Raw genomic sequence first — 24606 nt, forward strand, 5'->3', positions numbered from 1 at the left:
TGCATTTTTTTTTAATTTTTTGAGAGAAATGAGGAGATATGGCAGCGGACAATGATTCGTCAGATCCGAGACAAAGGAGCGACATTGGCCCTGGCTCAGCCAAATGCTCCGGAACGCCCAAAACAAATAGATAAGTGAAGAAGCCTATATCGTAATGTTTATTTAGAATTAGTATCATTTGTACATTTTTTAAGAATCTAATACTGATGGATAATTTTTTTTTACTTGCATTTTGCGTGTCTTCATTTTACTTCTTTCAATAATTACGATAATTAATATTATTTTGGAGTGATTTATTATTTGTTCATTTACTTTTATAGTAAATATGGAACAGCCATCGATGCAGTCTCCCATCACATCCAACTAGACATGGCTCGGCTGACGGCGGACTTGACGTTAGAAGATGCAAGAAGACGGGCGAGCAAGTTTAGTGAGTTTAGTCAAGTTTAGTTAGCGAGTTTAGTGATTAAAATAATTGTAGTGTTTTCAGTCATCAGTTATAATTGTAGGGTTCTAATGCAAAAGTGACTATTTCCATTTTTGCACTTTTTCAGGAATCAACATTTTCTATGAGAGACCTTTAGAATTAAAATACACATTCACTTTAAAGACATTGTGATAGGTAGAGTAATTTTCTATATTTCCTAAAAAAATTAGACCAGTCCATCAAACGTATTAATAGTTATTAAAGAAAAACCATTTTTTTTTATTTCGAATTTTTCCAAAACTGACTATTTGCAGGAAATAGTCGGTTTTGGAATATAAGATTTCACATGCTCATAGTATTTTAACATTTTAGAATTTAATAGAGACAGTTTTTAGTAAAATAAGAACACAAAAATTACAAGGGTAAGTTATATGCTTTATTAGGAAAAATATAAAAATTAAAAAATGGCTAAATTATGATGAAAATAAAATAATTAATCTTCGTCTTCTTTCTCAGGTAGTTCAATATCATTTGGCGCAAGCCCCAAGATGTCATCATAAAATTAGTTCGCATTTGGAGGATGGTGAAGAACTTCATTAGCTGCATGACATCATGACATCTCTTTTAACCTTCTTAACTGCTTATTTTATTCAATATTTGAGTAGTATCGGTAGTCATAGTTTTGTTTCTTTTTAAAATCGTAGCTCCAACAAAAGACCGAGCATACGTCTGTGAAACACCAACAGTCGAATTTTCCCCTTTAATATAAGTCATCACTTAATGTTCTGTGATTTTGAAAGGGAACTTATTCAGAAAAGGTTTTATTTCAGATTTGTAGTAGAAAAAATTTAAATCTTTGCCATACACTTTCAATGTACAGTATTTTTTTAAAACTCCGATTCACTCTTATTCGTATTTGATATTGGTGGCAGAATAAGAATCGGTTCATTATTAGACGTATTTAATTGAGCACTGTCGAAAAGTAAGGTTATGTTCATATTTTATATTGTGGAACTTTCTCCAACCAAACATCCAATGCATAACACGAAATGATTTCATCATTATTAATACCTTGGTCACTACGGCTTGCCATTCTACTAAATTAAAAACACTTTTACTGACGAATGAACGAAGACAAATACAATTTCGAACAATACTTTTATGAATCTGACGTTTCATAAACGAGGAATTAGTCAATTTTGAAGGAAATCTTTTTTCTATGGAATTAGTGCACTATGGAATAAATCGCGCGCTCTTAGTGTTGTAGTTTAATGGAAAATAGTCAGTTTTGGCTACAAACACAAATAATCAATTTTGAAATAAAACAGAATAATGTTCATACTAGAAATAGTTTGTTTTGAAAAAAATCGCAATTTTCAAACAGCAAAATCATATGAAAATATCGCGATTTGGTCGAAAACTAATATGCCAATCGATTCCTGGCATACCAATCTATAATCGTGCATACTTAACTCATTTTCGTCAATTTTGGAAATGTCACTTTTGCATTAGAACCCTACAATTTATTTTAATATAAAACAAACGGCTCTCATGTAGGAAAGCCTACCTGTCAGATTTCATAGACAACTACAGAAAAACATCTTTTGTGTTGTTTTTATAATATATAGTGAAATCATGTACTTATTAATGTGCCGCATAGATCCTTAGTTACAAAGGCAAAATATGATATAAATATTTAAATGATGTTCCAAGAAGGATTAAATTTTATTCATTGTAAATGATTGCCCACGGTGGCCGCGCGGCATAAGCGTTGGACTACAAAGCCGTGGGTCCCAGGGCCTGGCAAGTACAAAAATTGTTTTTCAATTTGTGTGTGTCAGGGTATGGACCTAATAGGTTGAGCAAGTGGCTGACATCCATTTCTCGTAAAAAAAAAAAAAAAACAAAATCTGTCAATACAAACCTCCACTGTGTGGAGGCCCATATGATCCTATCAGGATCGGACATGGTCGAAAAAAAATTTATTTTATTATTATTATTTATTATTTATTATTTATTTATTATATTATTATATTATGCCATGGTTGTCTATGAAATCTGATGGGTAGGCTTTCCTACATGAGAGCGAAACATAGTGTAATAATGTTTCCATTTATTTTTTTAATATTCATATCAGGTAAACAAACTACTTACTCAATAATAATGTTTATAATATTTAATTTCATGAATGTTAATATTTTACTTGATAACTGTTACTATACTTATTGATTTTAAATTACATAAATAAATGTGTGTAATTTATATAATTGCCTTTTATTTATTTCGTTTCCCATGCCTGAATATGAAAATAAATTCAAATTTGGTGGGCTTTTTAATTTTATTTCAAAGCCTTCACCATAGATAATGCTGTTTTAGTGGGAATACTATAGTCTCTTTCGAATCTATTTACGTATATTACCAATGGTTTGAAGTTTGGATCATGTTGGGATATACTGTTTGTGGTACATAACCTCTTATAAAATACAATAACTTTTATTACAAAACAGGATAATTAAACAGTGTTCGTAATCTAATGATATATTTGAAAACATATAAAAAAATTCTACTGCGTTTTGAATGGCTTCATCTGGCAACGCTGACCCTGTTTGAATAATTTCAAATTTTGAGTGCTTCAAAAATTGAAATATAATTTTATAATTATTCGCAAGATGGAACCTACCGATGAACCTGTGGTTCGTGTGGTGAGAAACTCTATATAATTTGACTTTCATTCGCATAGCCGACCCAAAACATTACCTGTTCATATTATCATTGATCGTCGTTTATAGTATTTACTATGTTATGTTTGTTATTCATAAAGAAGTATGCAGGATAAGAATCACAAGTCATTAGCATTTGTTTACATTACTTTTTTCTTAATTTTCATAAATTAAAGGTAAAGAAAGATACATTAGGTACTTCAAAATATAGTTTTCGTAATTAAGGTCTTTTGAGACCAAAAACCAAACCAAAACCTACTGTTTTTCAGTAGGTTGTATTAGGATTTGGTTTTGTTTTTGGTCTCAAAACACTTCAACCACAAAAATGATAGTAAAGTACTGTATCTTTACCATTTGGTTAAAAGTAATTATGCTTTGAATAAATATTGCGCGATCATATTAGTATTGCATTGTTAATATGCGTATTTACTTATATTTATTATTATATTATTTATTAATTAATGTTTACAAGTGTTCTTCAACCGGCAGTCTGCAAGAATTTATTCCTAACCCGTGAAACCTTTCACCGTGCTTTCAACCAACTATATCGCTACACGATTCAGGGAATTTCCTCTAGATAGTGCTGGCGTTGCCATGTCTACTGAAATTTCAGTAGATCTACTGATATTTTTGATTTTCTTTGAAAACCAAGAAATCTACTGATGCTAATTAATCCACATATATCAAATTCGTTTACAAAGAAGCAGCCGCAGATGTCACACTAACCAAAAAATGTAATTTTATAACAAGATTTAACCGGTTAAGTGCCCAAAGCGTCTTTGGACGCCCTAATTACACCAATTCTTATGTTAATTACTATCAATTAACTAATTCCGGCATAGAAAGGATTAATAAATAAAATTTTATCTATATTGGTTTTTATTTCTGGCTGATACCATTCCCTGATATATTTCTCTTATTTTCACCGGGCTGCGGGTGTTACAAGGTTGAAGAACACTGGTTTACACTGCATTTAAATTCAAATAATTATTTTGATTAATTTAATGATAATAATATACTCTCTTCATCGATTATGAATAAATACATCACCATAACTGGCATGATATTTAATTATGATGCCTTTCCAAAGGTCATATCTATTGTAGATGATAATATTACAGTGTGTGTATTCATAATAAATATTATGTCAATGAGTTTGAACAATGCTAGATGTGGCATTGATTTATGTTTATATATCCTATTATTAAATGATTTGTACTATTGCCTATACCAGTGACGGTGAACCTATGGCACGCGAGATGATTTTGCATGGCATGCGAATGTTTTATTTTGAAAAGAAAAAAAATTAGTAAGTACCTACCTACAATAATTAAAAAAAAAATACAAAAAAGGTCTACAAATTAATATAAATCTTCTTCTTCTTCCACGGCACTACATCCCGGGGTGAGATTTGGCCTCCTCCACAACCGCTCTCCACTCACTCCGGTCTCTCGCCACACTTCTCCAGTTACCGGGTCTTCCTATATGAAGCCAGTCCACTTCTACGGCGTCAGCCCATCTCCTTCTTGGACGGCCTCTGGGTCTCTTCCGTTGGGGTAGCCACTTAGTCATGATCCTTGGCGCTCTAACTTCAGGCATTCTTTCCACATGTCCCGCCCATCGTAGTCTTTGGGACTTACAGTATCTTACGATTGTTTGCTGTATAAATTAATATGAGTAAATGATGATATTAAAAAATAATGACGACATAGCCATGCGTATTTTCTTCGGTTTTTAATATTATTTTTACCAACAATCTTTGCAAATCGATGCGCAAACGGAAACGACGAAATTCATGCATAAATGACGTATAAAACAACATACGGCCGTAGCCGTAAATTGACAAACTATAATTGAAGTAGGGAGTAAAATGATGTTAACGCGTGTGCTTGAACATGTACCATTTAAAAAAAAAAAAAAATTCGGTTAGGTACAGGTTTTTGGTCTCAAAAGACCTTAATTACGAAAACTATATTATGAAGTACCTAATGTATCTTTCTTTACCCCTAATTTATGAAAATTAAGAAAAAATAATGTAAACAGAGTTAGATACATGTTCAAACACGCGCGTTAACATCATTTTACTCCCTACTTCAATTATAGTTTGTCAATTTATGGCTACGGCTGTATGTTGTAGCTTAATCACTGGGGAATGCCAAAAGAAATGGGGTATTTCAAAAAAACACTACCTTATTCTTAGGTCAATAATTATTATAAAGCAATCATTATTCCTAGGATGTTTATCACACTTGAATGGTCAAAAACATAGCTTATAATAAGTATCTTTAGAATTATCTTCAAATGTGTTAACCTTTTCCACTCGAGATTTTTTTTATAGGTACATACCACCCACTCGAGACTTTTTTCCGTACAAAGCATAATTTCAATATAAAACATTTAATTGATGACAAAAATGTAAAAAAGAAATTTTTTTTTTTATTCTGTAAAATAGATTTATAATGAATATACTGTACTTATTTTTAGTTTATTTATAATTCTTCATTGTGTGGTATTTCACAAAGCAATCTCCAATATGTAATCCTGGCTTATCACAGAATCGTAATGAAATAGCGGTATGTAGAGAAGTGGCTATGTAAATCGTCCAAACATATAGTTATGAGTCATGACTGTAAATATGATACAAATGAATTGCCTTCAAATACACTTGTAATATAAGCGGCTGTCTTGTAAATTTCCTAAATTAGTTTCGGGCTCATAACAACTCAATCCCAGTGCGGTACACATTATCAAAAGATTTCTCAAAAAATAATAAATCGATACGTAATAATTTTCATTTGACTCATTAGAGTATTTCACATTATATGTAGGTTCCGAATCGGCACAATATACTAGTAAGTATTGTCATCAAAAACAGTCTATTCAAATATAAAACTGTAAACTATACGAGACGCCCCTGCGCAAGCGAGAACCAATAAAAAATATAAACACACTTCAAAATCATGCGTGACAAACACTTCACTCTAGTCTGGGAACGTTCAATAAATAAAATTTATGTGACAAAAAAAATTGCTTGCAAAGCGACGACCTACGAATAAAAAGAGAAGATTCCGATAAAAATACTATGTTGAAATTACGCACGCAGTATTCTTTTGCCGACTTCTTTCTCAGATAAATGTAATAACCTATTATTATTCATTCTAACTTGATTGAAATCGCATTATAAAAAATTCTGAAAATATTACAAAAAATGATTTTATAAGCGTGCCGCCGCTACGGCGGCACTCGAGTAATACGGGAAACTTGTAATGCCGCCGATATGGCGGCACTCGAGTGTTAAGGGTTAATCTTGCCCATTTTTTGAATAATAAAATACCTAATTCTTGTCATATTTGGGATCACAGAGATTATCAATATAATTTTTTATTGTAAATATTTCACTATAATAATGTCGACATAAATTATACAAATAGTTTTATAAATGCGTTTAAAAATTAATAAATGTAAAAAATCTTAACACCACTGCACATGGATGTACTGAAATATGACTAAAACAATGATACTCAACCTTTTTTTTTCTTCGGGCTAAATACATATATTTGTAAAGTAACGCGGGCCGCATCACTACTGGTGTGATGAAAAAAATCATTAAACCCCCCCTTTTTTACAAAACATTTTTGAGATTTTAAAAATTATGCGTGTTTTTTAAATTTATCGTATGCAATAGCAACACTCTTATACCAGATCTGATGTGAACCATAATGACAATCCTCTTCGGATGTCACTATCTGTGCGTCAAAGTCGAAACAAATCTCAAGATATACGAAATTCCTGATAATAAATGTGTTTCGGGCCGCACATAAAAGCTTAAAGGGCCGCAGGTTGAGTATCGCTGTTCTAAAACATTAGATCGAGAGGTTTAAAAGAATACTATTTTTTGTAATGAAAATACTTTATACAGTCGTCAAATGTTAAAAATAAATATAAAGGATAATAAGGTTTCAAAATTATATAAATAGATGATCTACAACGTTTAAGAAATGTCCAGGGTTATGCTCTGAAAATACCATAAAATCTTCATTTTGACCTACGTTGGGCATGTGGGGCCTTATGTTTGTTAATAATTCTTTCGAGTTAAGTTTTTAAGATATGTTTGAATACTAGCTAATTTCGACTTAATTAGATAAGACACACATTGCTAAATTGGTAAATCACATTGGTGTAAATCCAGGTCCGAGTTCGCCGGGCGTCATATTTTTTTCTAATTTGTGTATATAATAACTTCAGCAGATTTTGTTTTTATGAGAAATGGATTTTAGTCACTTGCTCAACCTACTTGGGTCGTACTCTGGGTCCAAACACATATTGAATAAGAACATGTAAATTTTACCAGATCTGGGATTCGAACCTGGTACCCATGACATTATAAGCCGATGCGGTAACCGCTCAGCCATCGTGGGCCACTTGCACTATGTGGTGGTCCATATGACATTCTCAGGATCGAACATGGAAAAATTTTGTTTTTTTTTTATATTTGAGGTTTTTTTAAATTATGTTCAATAAAAAATGTTGCATATCACAAAATCTCATGAATTATTCATTGAATTAAAAAAATAATTCATTGATTTATATGTTATTCGAGATTGAACTGAACATGAAGTATTAGCTTTAATTTGAATGTCAAATGTTAATCTACAACAATTACAATCTAAGCCATACATCGATATATAGGACTGGAGTGTCTGATTAATAACCACACTCTGATTGATGGTGAAGTAAAACATTGAATCTTATAACGGAATCATCAATAATACAATCAGTCCAAACTCTCAAATTATCTTCTACATGTTTATAAAAATGTCACGTAATCATTATAAATTCTTAGCTATCTATCTAGGTGCAAGATTGTTCTACAACTTTATCAAGGAATGACTTAACAATTTTATTTCACATACTTAAGTTATTTGTGATTTCAGTGTTCATCATTTTGGACTCGAGCACGGGTTTCTAATTCATGGGTCGCGACCCTTATGCGAGTTGTAAGATGTTTTCTAGGGGATCATCAACTACTAAATAGTAAACTGAAATAAAATAATTAAAAATTATGAATTATCATGTAAGATTCATTGTTGTCATCATGTTTGAACGACATATTGTTTTTTATTTTATTTATATAAATATGTGATTATGAAATCTTGATGGGGTCGGGGGAATTTGACACTAAATTAACTTCTTTGACCGAAAATCAGCAAATTTATAACAATGTGAATAAAAAAATATTATGATCATATGAAAAAAAAAACACTATGTAAAATGTGATGTTAAATTATTTTTTATTATTTATTAATGAACTTGACAACGCACAATAAAATTTTAAATTTAACAAATAATTAACCCGGGCATTCCCATTTATAATTGAATTAATGATTAATCTCAGAAAGGGTTATTCAATTTTATGCCCTGTTGAAGAAATTTTCCTTTTTCTTTCTTTTATTGAATTATAGAGAAAATCACTTTCTACATCGAATGGCATTATTAACTCAAAACCTTGAAATTTTGGTTGTTTCCATATAGAAATAGGTTTTTTTTATATAAATTTTTAAATAAATTTTTTAAAATGCGTTTGCTTCCTCGAGTGAAAAAAAATATGTACATGAAAAACGTTGCGAACTTGTGATCTAGTTGCCGTTAATGTTAAATAAATTGTAATATTTACTTTCCATACCTATAATATGTTCTTGCAATATGATGAGTGCTATGCTATATCTAACATACACATAGTATGTATATATTTCTGTACCTGGGAGCCAGGAGCCAGTGATACTTGAGAAAATATAATTTAAGATTTTCAGCAGATTGGTGTCTATGGACTTTTTAATAATTTTTGATTATGGTTATGAATAGACTAAAAACTGAATTGGCTGAAAGTTATGATACTTTACGTTCAAAATCGTACAACGGTACATCATATTGGTTCGAATTTATTGTAATAAGGTACGACTATAATATTGACATATAGAGCGAAAATTGCAACATTTGATATAAAACAATTTATTATTGATATCGTTGTAATGATGGCATTTTTAAATAACTTTGATATTTGTTAATTTAAAATAATAATAAAATCATAAAAACCATTTTTATTCGTAAATTTATCCATAAACACTTAAAAATAATACATAATGAATCATAGAATCTGTAAAATTAATTTACATTAGTTTATACTTTTACCTAATGAAAAAATCAAAACTTTAATGAATTCACACCGCACATGCACATCCAGGGTCGTTGACGCCTTAGAATTGATTTTCCACTACTCTATGCAAAGATTAGGAAATTTTCTAGAAGGGTATATTCAGAACATTAGCCCATGCGTATACAACATAAATAATCCTCATTCTTGACTAAATTCTCTTAATATGTAACAGACAAAAATGCCATTATGCCAGTATAAGAATCGTTTACCTTATTATGTTGTGTAAAATACAGCTCCATATCGTCAAGTCAATCTTGTGAAACTTGTAAATCCTATTTTAGTCTAAAATGATATTTTCATTAAATGATATACTAATAATATCGAATATCTTACCTATATGTAAGATTCTTGCATCCATAACATGACTAATCATTTCAAATATCAATCTACAAAACTTCTTTATTATTTATATCCATACTGCGGAAAAATTTTCATAGCTTGTACTTAAAATACCCGAAATCATTGTCATTTTATATACAGGAATTATTTATTGTTTTCATTTATGTATTTGGAAATTCCATTTAAAATGACAATTTAATGATTTTGACTGTCTCCTGAAAAAAAGATTGTTATGGATTTACGGGCCTACAAAAGATGGATCGATAATATTGCTTTGCTGGAATTTTCAATGAACCGCCAAATGTATTATGTAAAGACAAAACTTTTGAACATTTATTTACAAAAACATTGCTTTATTTAGGAATGTATAATATTGTTTGTCATAATGTGCATTATCTAATTTATACCAAGATCGTCTGAGGCTGTTGGTTTCATAGTCAGTAACCTCCATTTTTACTATTTTTGAAATTTTTTATGATTCTAATTTTATAAAGTATTGTTTCATGTATAATATTACTGTATTAATAAACTCCTTACAGAACAACTTATAAAAAACCAATGTGATATCACGGCCCTACAGGAAATGCGATGGATAGGTCAAGGAGTGATGGAGAAACGAGACTGCACTATACTATATAGCTGCCATGATAGTGAACATCATTTTGGGACTGGATTCATCGTAAGCAAACGAGTGAAGCATTTAATTATTGGGTTCGAACCAGTCAATCCAAGGATCATGCGACTGCGAATTAAAGGAAGTTTCTTCAATTACTCATTTATAAGTGTACATGCCCCTACAGAGGATAAGTCGGATGAGGAAAAAGAGGACTTCTACGATGCATTAGAAAGCACATACAACAGTTGCCCAAATCACGATGTGAAAATAATACTCGGTGATCTAAATGCCAAAATAGGACGGGAGGAGATCTACGCTGCCATTGTCGAAAAACATAGTCTGCATAATGAAAGTAATGACAATGGTACCCGACTAATTAACTGTGCAGCGTCACTAAATATGGTTATTGGTAGCACAATGTTTCCCTGTAAGGATATATATATGGGAACTTGGAAATCCCCGGATGGGTGCACAATAAACCAAATAGACCATATTTTGATAGACAATAGGCACAGATCGGATCTAATGAGCGTCTGGACATACAGAGGGGCTAATGTACACTCAGACCATTTCCTAGTGTGTGGAAAAGTTAGAGCAAAGATCTCAAACACCAAAAAGGAAATGGGAGCAAGAGCAAAACCCTTTGAAACAGAGAAACTGAAGATTCCGCAGGAACTGGCTCGGTACCAGGAGAGCTTGAACACTCACCTGAGCGACAATGTTGAGGTTGGAGACCATGAAGAGGTGAATCAACACTGGGAAATGTGCAAGATAGCCATAGTATCCGCAGCTAGTGATACCTTAGGACGCCGATAAATAGGTGAACGATCAGAATGGTTTGACGAAGATTGCCGCGAAGTGACTACGAGAAAGAATGAGGCTTACTTAATGATGCTACAGAAGAAAACACGTTCATCAGACGATGAGTATAAAAAGCGCCGACGTGACAAAAAGAAACTACACAAGAAAAAGAAACGTCATTATTTAAAAAAGGAAATGATCCTACTCCAAGAACACTATAAAGCTCAAGAATGTCGGCTGTTCTATAGAAAGATAAATAATGTTAGGAAGGGTTTCAAGCCTCGTATTACAATGTGCAAGGATGATGATGGCATGATACTCACAGAAAAGCACCGTATTCTTACCCGGTGGGTGGGTTTCTTTGATCAACATTTAAATACCCCCCATAATGATGCCGGCAACACTAACATTAATACTCATGACCAGGAATCAGTACAAAGTGGCATGGATGATACCGAAGAAACACCAACATTAAATGAGGTAAAAGGTGCCATGTCAAGGTTAAAAACAAACAAATCGCCTGGAATAGATAACCTACAGAGTGAATTAATAAAATGTGGGGGAGAAAGCCTGCTCAAACATTTGCATAGTCTAATTCACCAAGTATGGACTTCAGAAAAGATGCCAGAGGAGTGGAAGGATGGGCTGATTTGTCCCCTGCACAAGAAAGGACACCAACTAGAATGTAGTAACTACAGAGGGGTGACACTCCTTAACTCTGCATATAAACTGTTGTCGATTCTGATATTCCACCGGCTGGAACCCATTGTAGAAGGAATACTCGGGCACTACCAAGGAGGCTTTCTACGATGGAGATCATGTGTTACTCAAATATTCACTCTAAGGCAGATTCTAGAAAAGACCACTGAATTCAATATTAACACGGATCACCTGTTCATCGATTTTAAGGCGGCTTATGATAGCATTAATCGATACCGGTTATACGAAGCAATCCGAGAATTTGAAATTCCGACGAAAATAATTAAACTTGTAGAGATGACAATGACACCGGTACAATGCCGGGTGAAGCTTCAAGCGGAAATATCCGAGCCATTTATAACACTGAATGGCCTCAGGCAAGGTGACGCTCTGGCATGCCTTCTTTTCAATATTGCGCTAGAAAAGGCGATACGGGATGCAAAGCTTGATGCCCGTGGCAGCGGCACGATATTTACTAAGCCTGTACAGCTGCTGGCGTATGCCGATGATATCGACATCATTGCCATATCAGAATTGGCACTGAAAAAGGCATTCACAGCAATAGAAGCCTCTGCCAAAAGAATGGGTTTACAAATAAACGAGGCAAAAACTAAATACATGCCTGTCTATGTCACACCACGAGAAGTCGCACCAAAGTTAGATATCGGTGCATACAAGTTTGATACGGTCGACAGTTTCATATACCTTGGATCTCTTGTAACACGACATAATGATATTACAGAAGAAATCAACAAGAGAATCATGTCTGCGAATAAATGCTACTTTGGCCTGTTAAGACATTTTAAGTCCCACTTACTATCTCGCCGAACTAAAAGCACTCTTTACAAGACACTTGTAAAGCCAGTGCTCACGTACGCATCGGAAACCTGGACATTTACTCTGCAAAATGAACGAGCCCTGAACATCTTTGAAAGAAAAATTCTCCGCCGTATATATGGACGGATCAGGGATGGCACCAATTGGAGGAGGAGATATAATGATGAGCTCTACGGGCTGTACAAAGATTGCAGCGCAGTTCAATCAATTAAGATTGGGAAACTGTGATGGCTAGGTCATGTGCACCGTATGAATGACAATAAACCGGCAAAGAGAGTGATGTCCAGCAATCCAATAGGACGTAGAAGAAGAGGGAGGCCAAAGATTCGCTGGTTGGATGGAGCTGCCAGTGATTGCCGTATTCTGGGGGTACCAAATTGGAAAGCGGCCACACTGCATAGGGACAAGTAGAGGGAGCTGTTGGAGGAGGCCAGGACCCACACCGGGTTGTTGCGTCCCTGATGATGATGATGATAATATTATTTATATTCATAAAATATTATATCCAGCTGTTTGTTTGTTACATTGAGTTGAACCAGAGGGTGGTGACAAAGCAGTATATATTGATCAGCTGCCTTTTTTTATATTTTACAACCAACCTTAAACATGTTTTTTTTTTATTAATTTTAATTTTATTTCGCTATTTTGCTTTTCCAATTGTTAACTAATGTTTGAAAAAATTCAAATATTCTATTTGCATACCTAAATGTGCTTGGCGGTTTTATGTGATTATCTCAAAATGATGGAATAAGGAGGTTACTTACTGACTGAAACCAACAGTTTCATCTGTTTGTGAATATTATGTTCCATCCACGGCACAAAAAATACATAGACATTTGTATCAGAACATTTTAAATGTCTGTAAACAGTTTTTATACAATGTTCATTTCTTCATGTCTAAATGCATCTGTGTCCAGACTCAGCTTTATATTGTATGTTCTCCCACCATGTAGTAGTGTTTCGAATGCGAGCCTTTTGATCTGTGGGCTCGTATAAGACCGCTTGGCCAAGTCACATGTTGTGTTTTTAAAGTGAAACTTTTTATACATGGAAATTCTCAAGAAAGTGAATACCATGTGATTATAACCATCACAGTCATCATTTAAATTATCATTTTAACACGAGAACGGAGCATATCGCCACCCCATTTATATTTGCCGTAAGTAATCATATTGGATTCTTGTTCTTGGACACACTTTGAAAATAACATGTGATTTCTGCCAGATGTGAGATTCAAACCAGCATCCATAGCTTCAGAGTCAGGCGTTATGTTACTACTCAGTGGGAATACTAATTATTGAACACCTATTTTATGATTACAGGTACGGCCTGAATCTCAATGGAAACTATCACTGATAACGGTGGAACCTGTCATGTTCCTGTATATGTTTGCATTTAGTACCACATCAGTTGTAGTGCAAGCATTTTTTGTGCATAAAGCCTGTACTGTAAATTTATGATTTGATGGAACAATCTGTGATCATCTCAAAAATGCCACCGAAACAGAAATAAATGACAACGTTCAGGTATTGGTTTTATTAATTTTCTACAGTATACGTTTATTTACCACTATTCGACGGGTAATATTCAATAATCTTTTATTAAATGGCACCTACACATGTATAGTGACATGTCCCAAATTTTCCATCCCCCATATTGTTGCTTAAGTTTTCTGTATTTTTTAGAAAAATTGAGTTTTCATTTTCTTATTTTCGTGACATTGATAATATTTTACTATATTCTTTGTATGTGTATATATATATATATATATATATATATATATATACATCCCGCTATCATTACTGCGTCATCTAATAGGACACTTTCATTCAATCTTGCGTCCAACTGTAATTCAGCGTCCAGTATACGGACGCAGAATTGAATTCATGTAATTTTACGTTTTCTCATCTCCCAACCGCTCATAGAGTCTAAAACCAATAATAGCCCAGACGCAGTTTTGTTACCTCATAGGAACAAAATATGTATTTGTAGTTTGCAGTTTTGTCGCTGACGGCGCTACTAGCGATGATTGTATATTTGTGCCTGTATATTTTGTTTACAATGTGTCGCGTGTCGTACGTCCTACGGTTGGCAACGCTGTATTCCAGTTTTTTATGCCAGCACGTGTGATGCAATAACAATAATAAATATTATTTATTCATTACTCATTCCTATGGTGTGACCTTCGGGATAGTCGCGATCTATGGTAAATTAAGTAGGTAGGTATTATTATTTTATCGCATTCCCGTTATTGTTTCGGATACTTACTGTTTTGAAATATTGGTAACCTACCTACTTAGTATTAGGTTTTTGTACAGTATTCTTTAATATCTTTATTTTTATTGTTGGTAGGGAAAGATGCTTTATTGAGTTTAGCAAATTTTTGCAAAAGTTTATCACCAGCTATTTTATTGATACTCGTATGTTTTTATCAACCATCTTAACCTTATTTTGTTACTTATAGGTAATTATTGTTTTTTTCTTTTTGTTAACCTATTTTCCATTATATATAGGGTTATTTTTTTCTTATACAATGTCATAATTGTGTTTCTACCAAAAACCTAACTTTATTTAGACATTGTTCTTGTTTTTTTTATATTATTAAATTGTGTAACTATTTTGAAGTACATATTGGGTGCCTATTATTTTCATCAACTAATGTTTCTACTAACTACCAACCTAACTTCATTTAGGTATAGTTATTATTTAAAGTAGTAACTATAATACTATAACAGTTATTATAATATGAATTTATTAAAAATAATTTTGTTGCTCATGACTATTTTTCTTTCACCCAGCATCGGATAGATCCTGGACAATGACATTATATAAAATAAATAAATATCTAGTTTTTTTGTGTTTATTCAGATGTACTTATAAGAATGTTATGCTATCAGTTTTATATTAAATACGCCCCTTTCTCTTTGCTTATACAATTTTATGGATCCGCAAAGTATAGTTTTACTTATCTCAGTAAAGGGAATCAGAGAATTATGAAACTTAATTACCACCTTCCAGCAGCGAAGTGTGGAGGTAGGCTGTAAGATTCGACATAAATTGTGTGCACTAAACTTTGTCAGTCATACGTATTTGTTTTCATTGAAATAAGACTAGAGATCGGTTGGTTTGTTTTTTAAATTCAATTAAACCCTGCGGAAACCAAGCCATAATAGATAATAGTCAATAAATACTAGTAAGTATATCTATAAAATATCTAAAATTATGCAATTAAGTCATACATAACTTTGGACATTTTATAGATATAATAATATTTTTTTATCTATTATAATTTGGTTTAGGAAGGGCTTTATTAATTTTAACTAACATTAATTTTAACAATTCACCAACAGTATGTGTAATATGTATTCTGAATCCAACGAAAACAAATAAGTATGAATGAAAAAGTGTACACAGTTTTGTCGTATCGTCCAAAATATACCAAAACTATTTTGGCTTGGTTTAGGCAGGGTTCAATTAATTTTTTAAACTAACCAGCACCTTTTGTAAATTGTAGTCTTAGTTCAATAAAAACAAATACGTGTGACTAACAAAGTTTAATGTGGATTATTTATGACAGGTCTTAAGGGGACGCTCTACAGAATTGCCCTTGAGAATTGAAAATATGATTTTTTTACATGTGGTCCGGAATTGTTGCTCTACTGGTAATATGTAAAGGTCGCCGACAATGCTTTGGTCTAAAGTAATAATAATGATCTCTTATTTAATTTAAATCATACACTGTCAAAGTGTATAAAATATGGGGTGACCAAAAAATGATATCTTCTAATATACGTAAATGTTACTAAATTCAATTTGTTAATCAGGTGTTTGGTGGAAAACATTGCAACCAATATGATGGATAGCCACGATATAAACTTAATAATAATATATTAATAACGTTTTAACCTGAAATTGTCCGAGAGCTAAACATACGAAGGATGTTGAAATACATATCTACCTACATTTTTATTTCATGTGCTATCCAAAAAACATTATTAATGAATAGTATTTATTATGAATATGTAAGACCTATTACATAACTATTAAAAAAAAAGGTACAAATTGTTTAATTCTAATGCATATTTAAAAAAAAATTAATATAGTGATGTCTGTTTATTATAAAAGAAAGTGACTTTTTATTAAAAGAAATGAAAATATAATTAATTATATTTTCATTTCTTTTTAAATGGAATTCTACCAAGTAAATGCTAACTCAATTAATGACTTTTTATTACTTACCCGATTAGTTTAATTAATTTAGTCTGACACTTTTACAAACAAGTAACGCAACTTTACTTTTAGTTGGTAGGTACAATAATTATTAATTAATAAAAGCCAATGCAAGAAATAATTTATACTCATAAAAAATGATTATTAACGTGGTCACCCATAGATTTTTTTTTATTCAAAGCTAGCGATCGCAGAGAACAAGACAAAAAAAACTGCCGACTTTATCGAATCAATCACCCAGGGCTGTCGAAGACGTCTTACTTGTTTTTATGATAAATTGTTTTTAATTGTGTGCAATTTGGCGGGAAAATATAATATATTATACAGTTGCTTACCATTCGGTTATCCCATGAGCTGGGTTTTGTTTACTCTTCTGCTGACATCCTACAGTTTTATCTGATATTATAAAAGTCACACAGTACAACAGTGTTTAAATCTAATATGTAATTGCACCGGTTTAATTAAAAACTATAACGAAATTAACATTTTAATGATTTACAGATTTTCCTATGTTATATCAACTTAATAGCAATTTTAATGAGACCAGATACATATTACGATATATCCAAAATACACATCATCAGATAATATGTGAAATATTTTGATAAGCAAAAAAATAAGAACAATACAAAAATAACATAACATAATCAGCTAGTCTTTTCATAATTATTTTAGATGAATGTTGTATGCCGTTTGACGCTTGGAAGTATGTAATTATTCCATCTGTACAGTAAGCTATTTTTAACTTTAAATTTTTTGACAGCCCTGTATTCCGTCGGCCGGCACCAGGCTACGTCGCATATGTTATGTTTGGAGGTAATAATAATAAAAGTAATAATGATTATTCATTCGACCGAGAATTGTAAATAATAATTATTGCGTTCCTTAAAATAAATCCCCGATGGTTAGAGGTTTTTGAGGTTAGACTTAATTAAAATGACGTCCTTTCAACGCTGAGATTAGTCTCTGAATGAACTATGAATGACCTTGTCCTGTTCAGCTCAGTCTTAACAGCCTACCTCCACACTTCGCTGCTGGAAGGTGGTAATTAAGTTTCATAATTCTCTGATTCCCTTTACTGAGATAAGTAAAACTATACTTTGCGGATCCATAAAATTGTATGAGCAAAGAGAAAGGGGCGTATTTAATATAAAACTGATAGCATAACATTCTTATAAGTACATCTGAATAAACACAAAAAAACTAGATATTTATTTATTTTATATAATGTCATTGTCCAGGATCTATCCGATGCTGGGTGAAAGAAAAATAGTCATGAGCAACAAAATTATTTTTAATAAATTCATATTATAATAACTGTTATAGTATTATAGTTACTACTTTAAATAATAACTATACCTAAATGAAGTTAGGTTGGTAGTTAGTAGAAACATTAGTTGATGAAAATAATAGGCACCCAATATGTACTTCAAAATAGTTACACAATTTAATAATATAAAAAAAACAAGAACAATGTCTAAATAAAGTTAGGTTTTTGGTAGAAACACAATTATGACATTGTATAAGAAAAAAATAACCCTATATATAATGGAAAATAGGTTAACAAAAAGAAAAAAACAAGAATTACCTATAAGTAACAAAATAAAGTTAAGATGGTTGATAAAAACATACGAGTATCAATAAAATAGCTGGTGATAAACTTTTGCAAAAATTTGCTAAACTCAATAAAGCATCTTTCCCTACCAACAATAAAAATAAAGATATTAAAGAATACTGTACAAAAACCTAATACTAAGTAGGTAGGTTACCAATATTTCAAAACAGTAAGTATCCGAAACAATAACAGGAATGCGATAAAATAATAATACCTACCTACTTAATTTACCATAGATCGCGACTATCCCGAAGGTCACACCATAGGAATGAGTAATGAATAAATAATATTTATTATTGTTATTGCATCACACGTGCTGGCATAAAAAACTGGAATACAGCGTTGCCAACCGTAGGACGTACGACACGCGACACATTGTAAACAAAATATACAGGCACAAATATACAATCATCGCTAGTAGCGCCGTCAGCGACAAAACTGCAAACTACAAATACATATTATTTTGTTCCTATGAGGTAACAAAACTGCGTCTGGGCTATTTTTGGTTTTAGACTCTATGAGCGGTTGGGAGATGAGAAAACGTGAAATTACATGAATTCAATTCTGCGTCCGTCTACCGGACGCCGTATTACAGTTGGACGCAAGATTGAATGAAAGTGACCTATTAGATGACGCAGTAATGATAGCGGGATGTATATCTATATATATATAAATCCCGCTATCAGTAGTGCGTCCTTTTACAAACCTTACCGTATAGCGTCCATCAGAAAGACTTGATTTTTCGTAAATTTAAATAAAGTATATTCTTTTTGTCATGCATCTGACGACCGTGAGGTATTTAAATTTTTGAAAAACGTTTATTTAAAAATATACAAAAACAAAAAACCACCTTTTAATAACCCGCTTATCGGAACTCCTTTCATATTAACACATTAAGGCGTCCTGCATATATTTCATTACAGTGGGTAGCGTCTCGTGCGTCCGACTTGTATATTTCGTTAGATTATCCCAACAATCGGACGTCTTGCGACGTTGCCACTATTTCTTTACGTTTTTGCTTAATAGATATGTTGTTATTGATTGTTAAAGCGTTTGTGCGTTATTATGAGTATTTTTGAGACTATTATTTACAATAGAAAAATTGGAATGGTGTTATTATGGTTAGTGATATGAGATATGTAATGTTGGGTACTTTCCAACCTTTGTCTTTTCATTCTCCCGCCTCAATTTTCTTCTGTCTTTGCTGAAATACTTATTTTGAAGTATCGGAGATCTTGATATCTTCTATATCAGTAGCGAAGGGTGGACATAGGCTTTTAATATCCGCCATAAATAGTTTTTTGTTAGTCATATGTATTTGTTTTTATTGAACTAAGACTACTATTTACAGATGGTGCTGGTTAGTTTTAAAAAATAAATTAAACCTTGCCTAAACCAAACCATAAAAATTTTGGTATACTTTGGGCGATTCTACAAAATTGTACACACTTTTTTATTCATACTTAATATTAGTTTTCGTTGGATTAAGAAAGAATACATATTATTACAAATATTGTTGGTTCATTTTTTTAAATTCAATAAACATCCTAAGTATCCATAAGATGTCTAAAGTTACATTTGATTTAATTGCATACATTTAGATATTTTATAGGTAGATGAATATCTTTTGACTGGGTAGACTTTCGCAGGGTTTAATTTTAATTTTAAAAACTTACCAACACCGTCTGTAAATTGTAGTCTTATTTCAATGAAAACAAATACGTATAACTGACAAAATTTAGTGTGCTCTATTTATAGCTGATCTTAACAGCCTACCTCTATCCTTTGCCACTGGTAGGTGGTAATTAAGTTTCACAATTCTCTGATTTCCTTTACTCTGGATAAGTGAAACTATATTTTGCTGATCCATAAAATTGTATGAACGGTGTTAAATATAAAATTAATAGTATAATACCTGTATAGGTACCTACATTTGAATAAACACAAAAAAACTAGATATTTGTTTAGTTTATATAATGTCAATATATCTCCGATGCTGGGTGAAAGAAAAATAGTCACAAGCCACAAAATTATTTTTAATACATTCATATTTTAATAGCCAATAGATAAATTATATGTTTTTCCTTATGATGTGTAGATTAATAATAGTATAAACAAATAAACACAGCAAAACGGCTATAATATTATAAAAATGCTCATATCTCAAAACAATGTTTCTGTGGCATATTATTGTCTTGCAATAACCCATTCAGTTGTAAAAACCTTTCTAAAAAAATTTCCTTAAATATCATTTTTAAGAGAAAATTAGAGAGCGGAAAACTCAAGGACTATCCTAGACGGCAAAAGCCCTAGCTACGTCTCTTACTTATCTTTAAGGAAAGGCATAAAATGTAATGAAACAAATAGTAACACGGTTTTTATAATGAAATATTATTTATCTTTTATAAATTGAAAACAACGTAGTATTCAATAATAATTGGGTGTCGGACACACATAAAAAGTATTAAAGTAAATAGGTTAACAAAAACAAAAATTACCTATAAGTAACAAAATAAAGTTAAGATTGTTGATAAAAACTTACAAGTATCAATAAAATAGCTGGTAATAAGCTCTTGCAAAAAATTGCTTAACTCAATAAAGTATCTTTCCCTACCAACAATAAAAATAAAGATATTTATAATACTGTACAAAAATTTAATACTAAGTAGGTTATTAAAACTCCAAAACAGTATCCGAAACAATAATGGTAATGCGATAAAATAATAATACCTACCTACTTAATTTACCATAGATCGCGACTATCCCGAAGGTCACATCATAGGAATGAGCAATGAATAAATAATTATTATTATTGCATCACCGTGCTGGCATTCAAAATCAGGAAGACAGCGTTGCAATCCACGGGACGTACGACACGCGACACATTGTAAACAAAAGATACGTGCACAAATATACAATCATCGCTAGTAGCGCCGTCAGCGACAAAACTGCAAACTACAAATACATATTTTGTTCCTATGAGGTAACAAAACTGCGTCTGGGCTATTTTCGTTTTTAGACTATGAGCGGTTGGGAGATGAGATAACGTAAAATTACATGAATTCTATTATGCGTCCGTATACCGGACGCCGTATTACAGTTGGACGCAAGATTGAATGAAAGTGTCCTATTAGATGACGCAGTAATGATAGCGGGATGTATATATATATATTTGACTATATTTTACTGTATTCCCACCCCTTAGGATGTGATGTCACATTATATACATGAGCGCTTCGCAACCCGTGTACCGCGGGACACCGGTGTGTCGCAGAGCATTGCTACAAAAAGATACACAAATAATTTTGTATATTATACAATACTTACTTAATAGCCAAATTTGCGAACATGGCTGGTATATATTTATATAGTAATATATTTGAGCACTTGCATGAACTTAATAAAACAATCTCAGATCAGAATGAAAATATATTGACGGGCTCTGATAAATAGAAGGAGTTAAGACAAGGATCTCTACAAATGTACCAAAGGACTTACCAGATCGCCAATGAAAATAAGCAATTAATTTTGGATCCGTCTCAAAAAGATTTAACTTTGTTGCAAAAGAAATTTCATCATTACTTTCATACAACCCTTTTGTAACCAATGCCGAAAATTCTATAAAAGCGCTTTCCTTATAAATTTGAGAGGAATTTGTTGAATTGAGAAACGACGGGAAGCTAAAACTGAACTTCGCCGATGTTCCATTGGCTATTTTTTGGATTTCGATTAATAAAGAATATCTACAGACAAGTTATAATTAAAAATAATAAGCAGTCTTGCATGAAGGGTCTTGACCAAGAAATTTGGGTCGGTCTTTCAAATATCAAGTCAAAATATATAAAACTTTTACGTTCATTGAAACAAGCTAAGGTATCACATTAATTAGATATTATATTGATAATAAAAATACATGAAAATATGTACGATAGGTAGGGGGTCACCCAAATATCCTGGCCTGGGATCCCCCTTCAAGATGTGGGATCCATGTTTTGGTGTATAAATAGTTTTATGTGTGGTGTGCCACGGAATTCTAAGAAGACCTTTGGTGTACAGTGCGTGAGAAAAGGTTGCGGAGCACTAATATACATGATCCGTCTTCCGATTACGTCTAGTAAAATCAGTGGTGGCCGGTTTAACATCATACAAGTGCATTGCACTGTTTGTGGATCATTTCTTCGAAATGACACCTTGTAAGTGACAAAATAACAACTTTACAAGGTAGGGAAAAAACGCTCCTGCACACTATGTGTTTGATATTACAAATCAATGTTTTTGTCATATATATAATGAATGTATGTAGTATGAGGATTACTACAAGTGAGTAGCGGTAAACAAAATGATACATTTATGAGTTATCTATCATTAGTAGATAGGAGATATCATTTCAAACGTTTTTATGAGCTAAATATTTTTTTAGGAATTTTCAGTTTTCTTCAGTATATGTCAATACCACCAATATATTCAATAATGTAAAAAACCTATTTTGAACAATATGTCACAGGTGTGGTTTCTTAATCCTTGATTTTGCAAATGCCCGTTATCCAAGCATCTTGGGACGATATAGATAATGTTTTCACTTGAATCACATTTGATACCGTTACGATGTAACATTAATTGTAATATCTTATTTAATAAACGCACCTTGCAGTTTCTTATAAAGGACCTCGCCCCATCACCTTCTCAATGACTTGTTTTGTCCTAAAATTAAGATTTTTGGGTATCTTTGGGAGCTACACCTGAAAAATCTGTGCACGTTGTAGGAAAGATGTATATATATCATGATGCTCAGTCTTTTCTCATGCTAGAAATAACAAAAGCCATTTTAAGGTGTCCATGGTTACTATTTCAGATTATTTTTTTGCAATAAAAGAATATTTTGAAAAGGTGTTATATCCACGGTTATCTAATCACTCCGAGTATTTCTCAACTTTTTTGAGGCCTGTGGCCCCCTTTTGATTCTAATATATTTATGCGGCCCCCCACCCATTCATTGTTTAGGTGATAATGACTTATCACAAAACAGATTTCTGTTTAACGATTTTACAATACTCTAAAAAAACCTACAAAATATCTCTAATGATGTATAAACATAGGTATGTATAAATTACAATAAATTACGCACATAAATTACGCACATTGAAAAATGTCTCAGCAATTTGATTCTAAATTTCGTGGTCGCAATTATCTCATTTCCTAAAAAAATGTCTTCTGATAATGCCTGACCTTTGAAGTGCTGGATTAGTGAGATTCCACTATATTTATATTAAATCTGCGAAACTGGGAGGTATAAATATCATTGGTACCATTATTGGTGGCATAATTGGTGTAATTGGACGATTATAATTCTATTATGGGTATAATTGGACGATCATAATTCTAAAACCGCTCACCAAATTCTTACCAAAAATCGCTGTAGAATAATACTTTCGCTCATTGCGTTAATTTTTGTGTAATTATGAACATTCAATTAGACAGTGAATTTGACACTTCCACATATGATAGACCTGTAGTAGAGCTATTAAGAGCCCAATTTCTCTCCAAATATATTGTTATTCCAAATACGCTATTGCATATCGCCTGGCCCCCACATCCTGAAGCGAGCCCCAAGGCCAGAATCTTTGGTAGGTCCCTCTACCTATTGCTAAGGCAGCATAATGATCACAGGACCATTTCCCAAACGGTATTCGGGTTCGGTGTGAAATTAAGAGCATTCCATATGTTATAGTGATATGATGAATTTTTAAAATAAATTCACTCATTGAATTGTCAGCACTTTGCATCATATGCACTGATTCCCAATCTTTCTCGTGTTGCGAGTGTTCCTGTTGTTGTAGCCTTCTAATTCATGATATTAAAATATATAAATATTAATATTCACTTTATGCAGCTGAAATACCAAAATATGATTGTATTAATATTTTCTAGAAAGCTAAGTAAATTTATTTGATTTATTTTTGAACAGAAAATTTCTTAGAATTCTATTTTATCGAGTGTTGTTTGCACAATAGTGATATATCCACAATCAGTCAAAAATGAGATTTTGATGCAATTCTTTTACTACTTTATAAGCCAATATTTTGCTATGACAACTCCAAAACGTTTACA

At 32.2% G+C, this 24606-nt stretch overlaps 1 protein-coding gene across 1 annotated transcript in view; it reads left to right on the plus strand.

The window, feature by feature from the left end:
* The first annotated feature begins 327 nt into the window (after positions 1–327).
* LOC147079777 (uncharacterized) overlaps positions 328–24606 on the plus strand; it is a 35179-nt gene continuing 10900 nt past the window's right edge. Inside the window, exons 1-2 of the mRNA XM_085945600.1 lie at positions 328–430; positions 13976–14101. Coding sequence (XP_085801726.1) covers positions 404–430; positions 13976–14101 — 153 coding nt within the window. The 5' untranslated portion in view covers positions 328–403. The remainder of the gene's footprint in view (positions 431–13975; positions 14102–24606) is intronic.

This window comes from Rhyacophila brunnea, unplaced genomic scaffold (genome assembly GCF_057557595.1).
Source record: "Rhyacophila brunnea isolate RB1 unplaced genomic scaffold, BYU_Rbru_1.0 scaffold_1, whole genome shotgun sequence".
Taxonomy (NCBI): domain Eukaryota; kingdom Metazoa; phylum Arthropoda; class Insecta; order Trichoptera; family Rhyacophilidae; genus Rhyacophila; species Rhyacophila brunnea.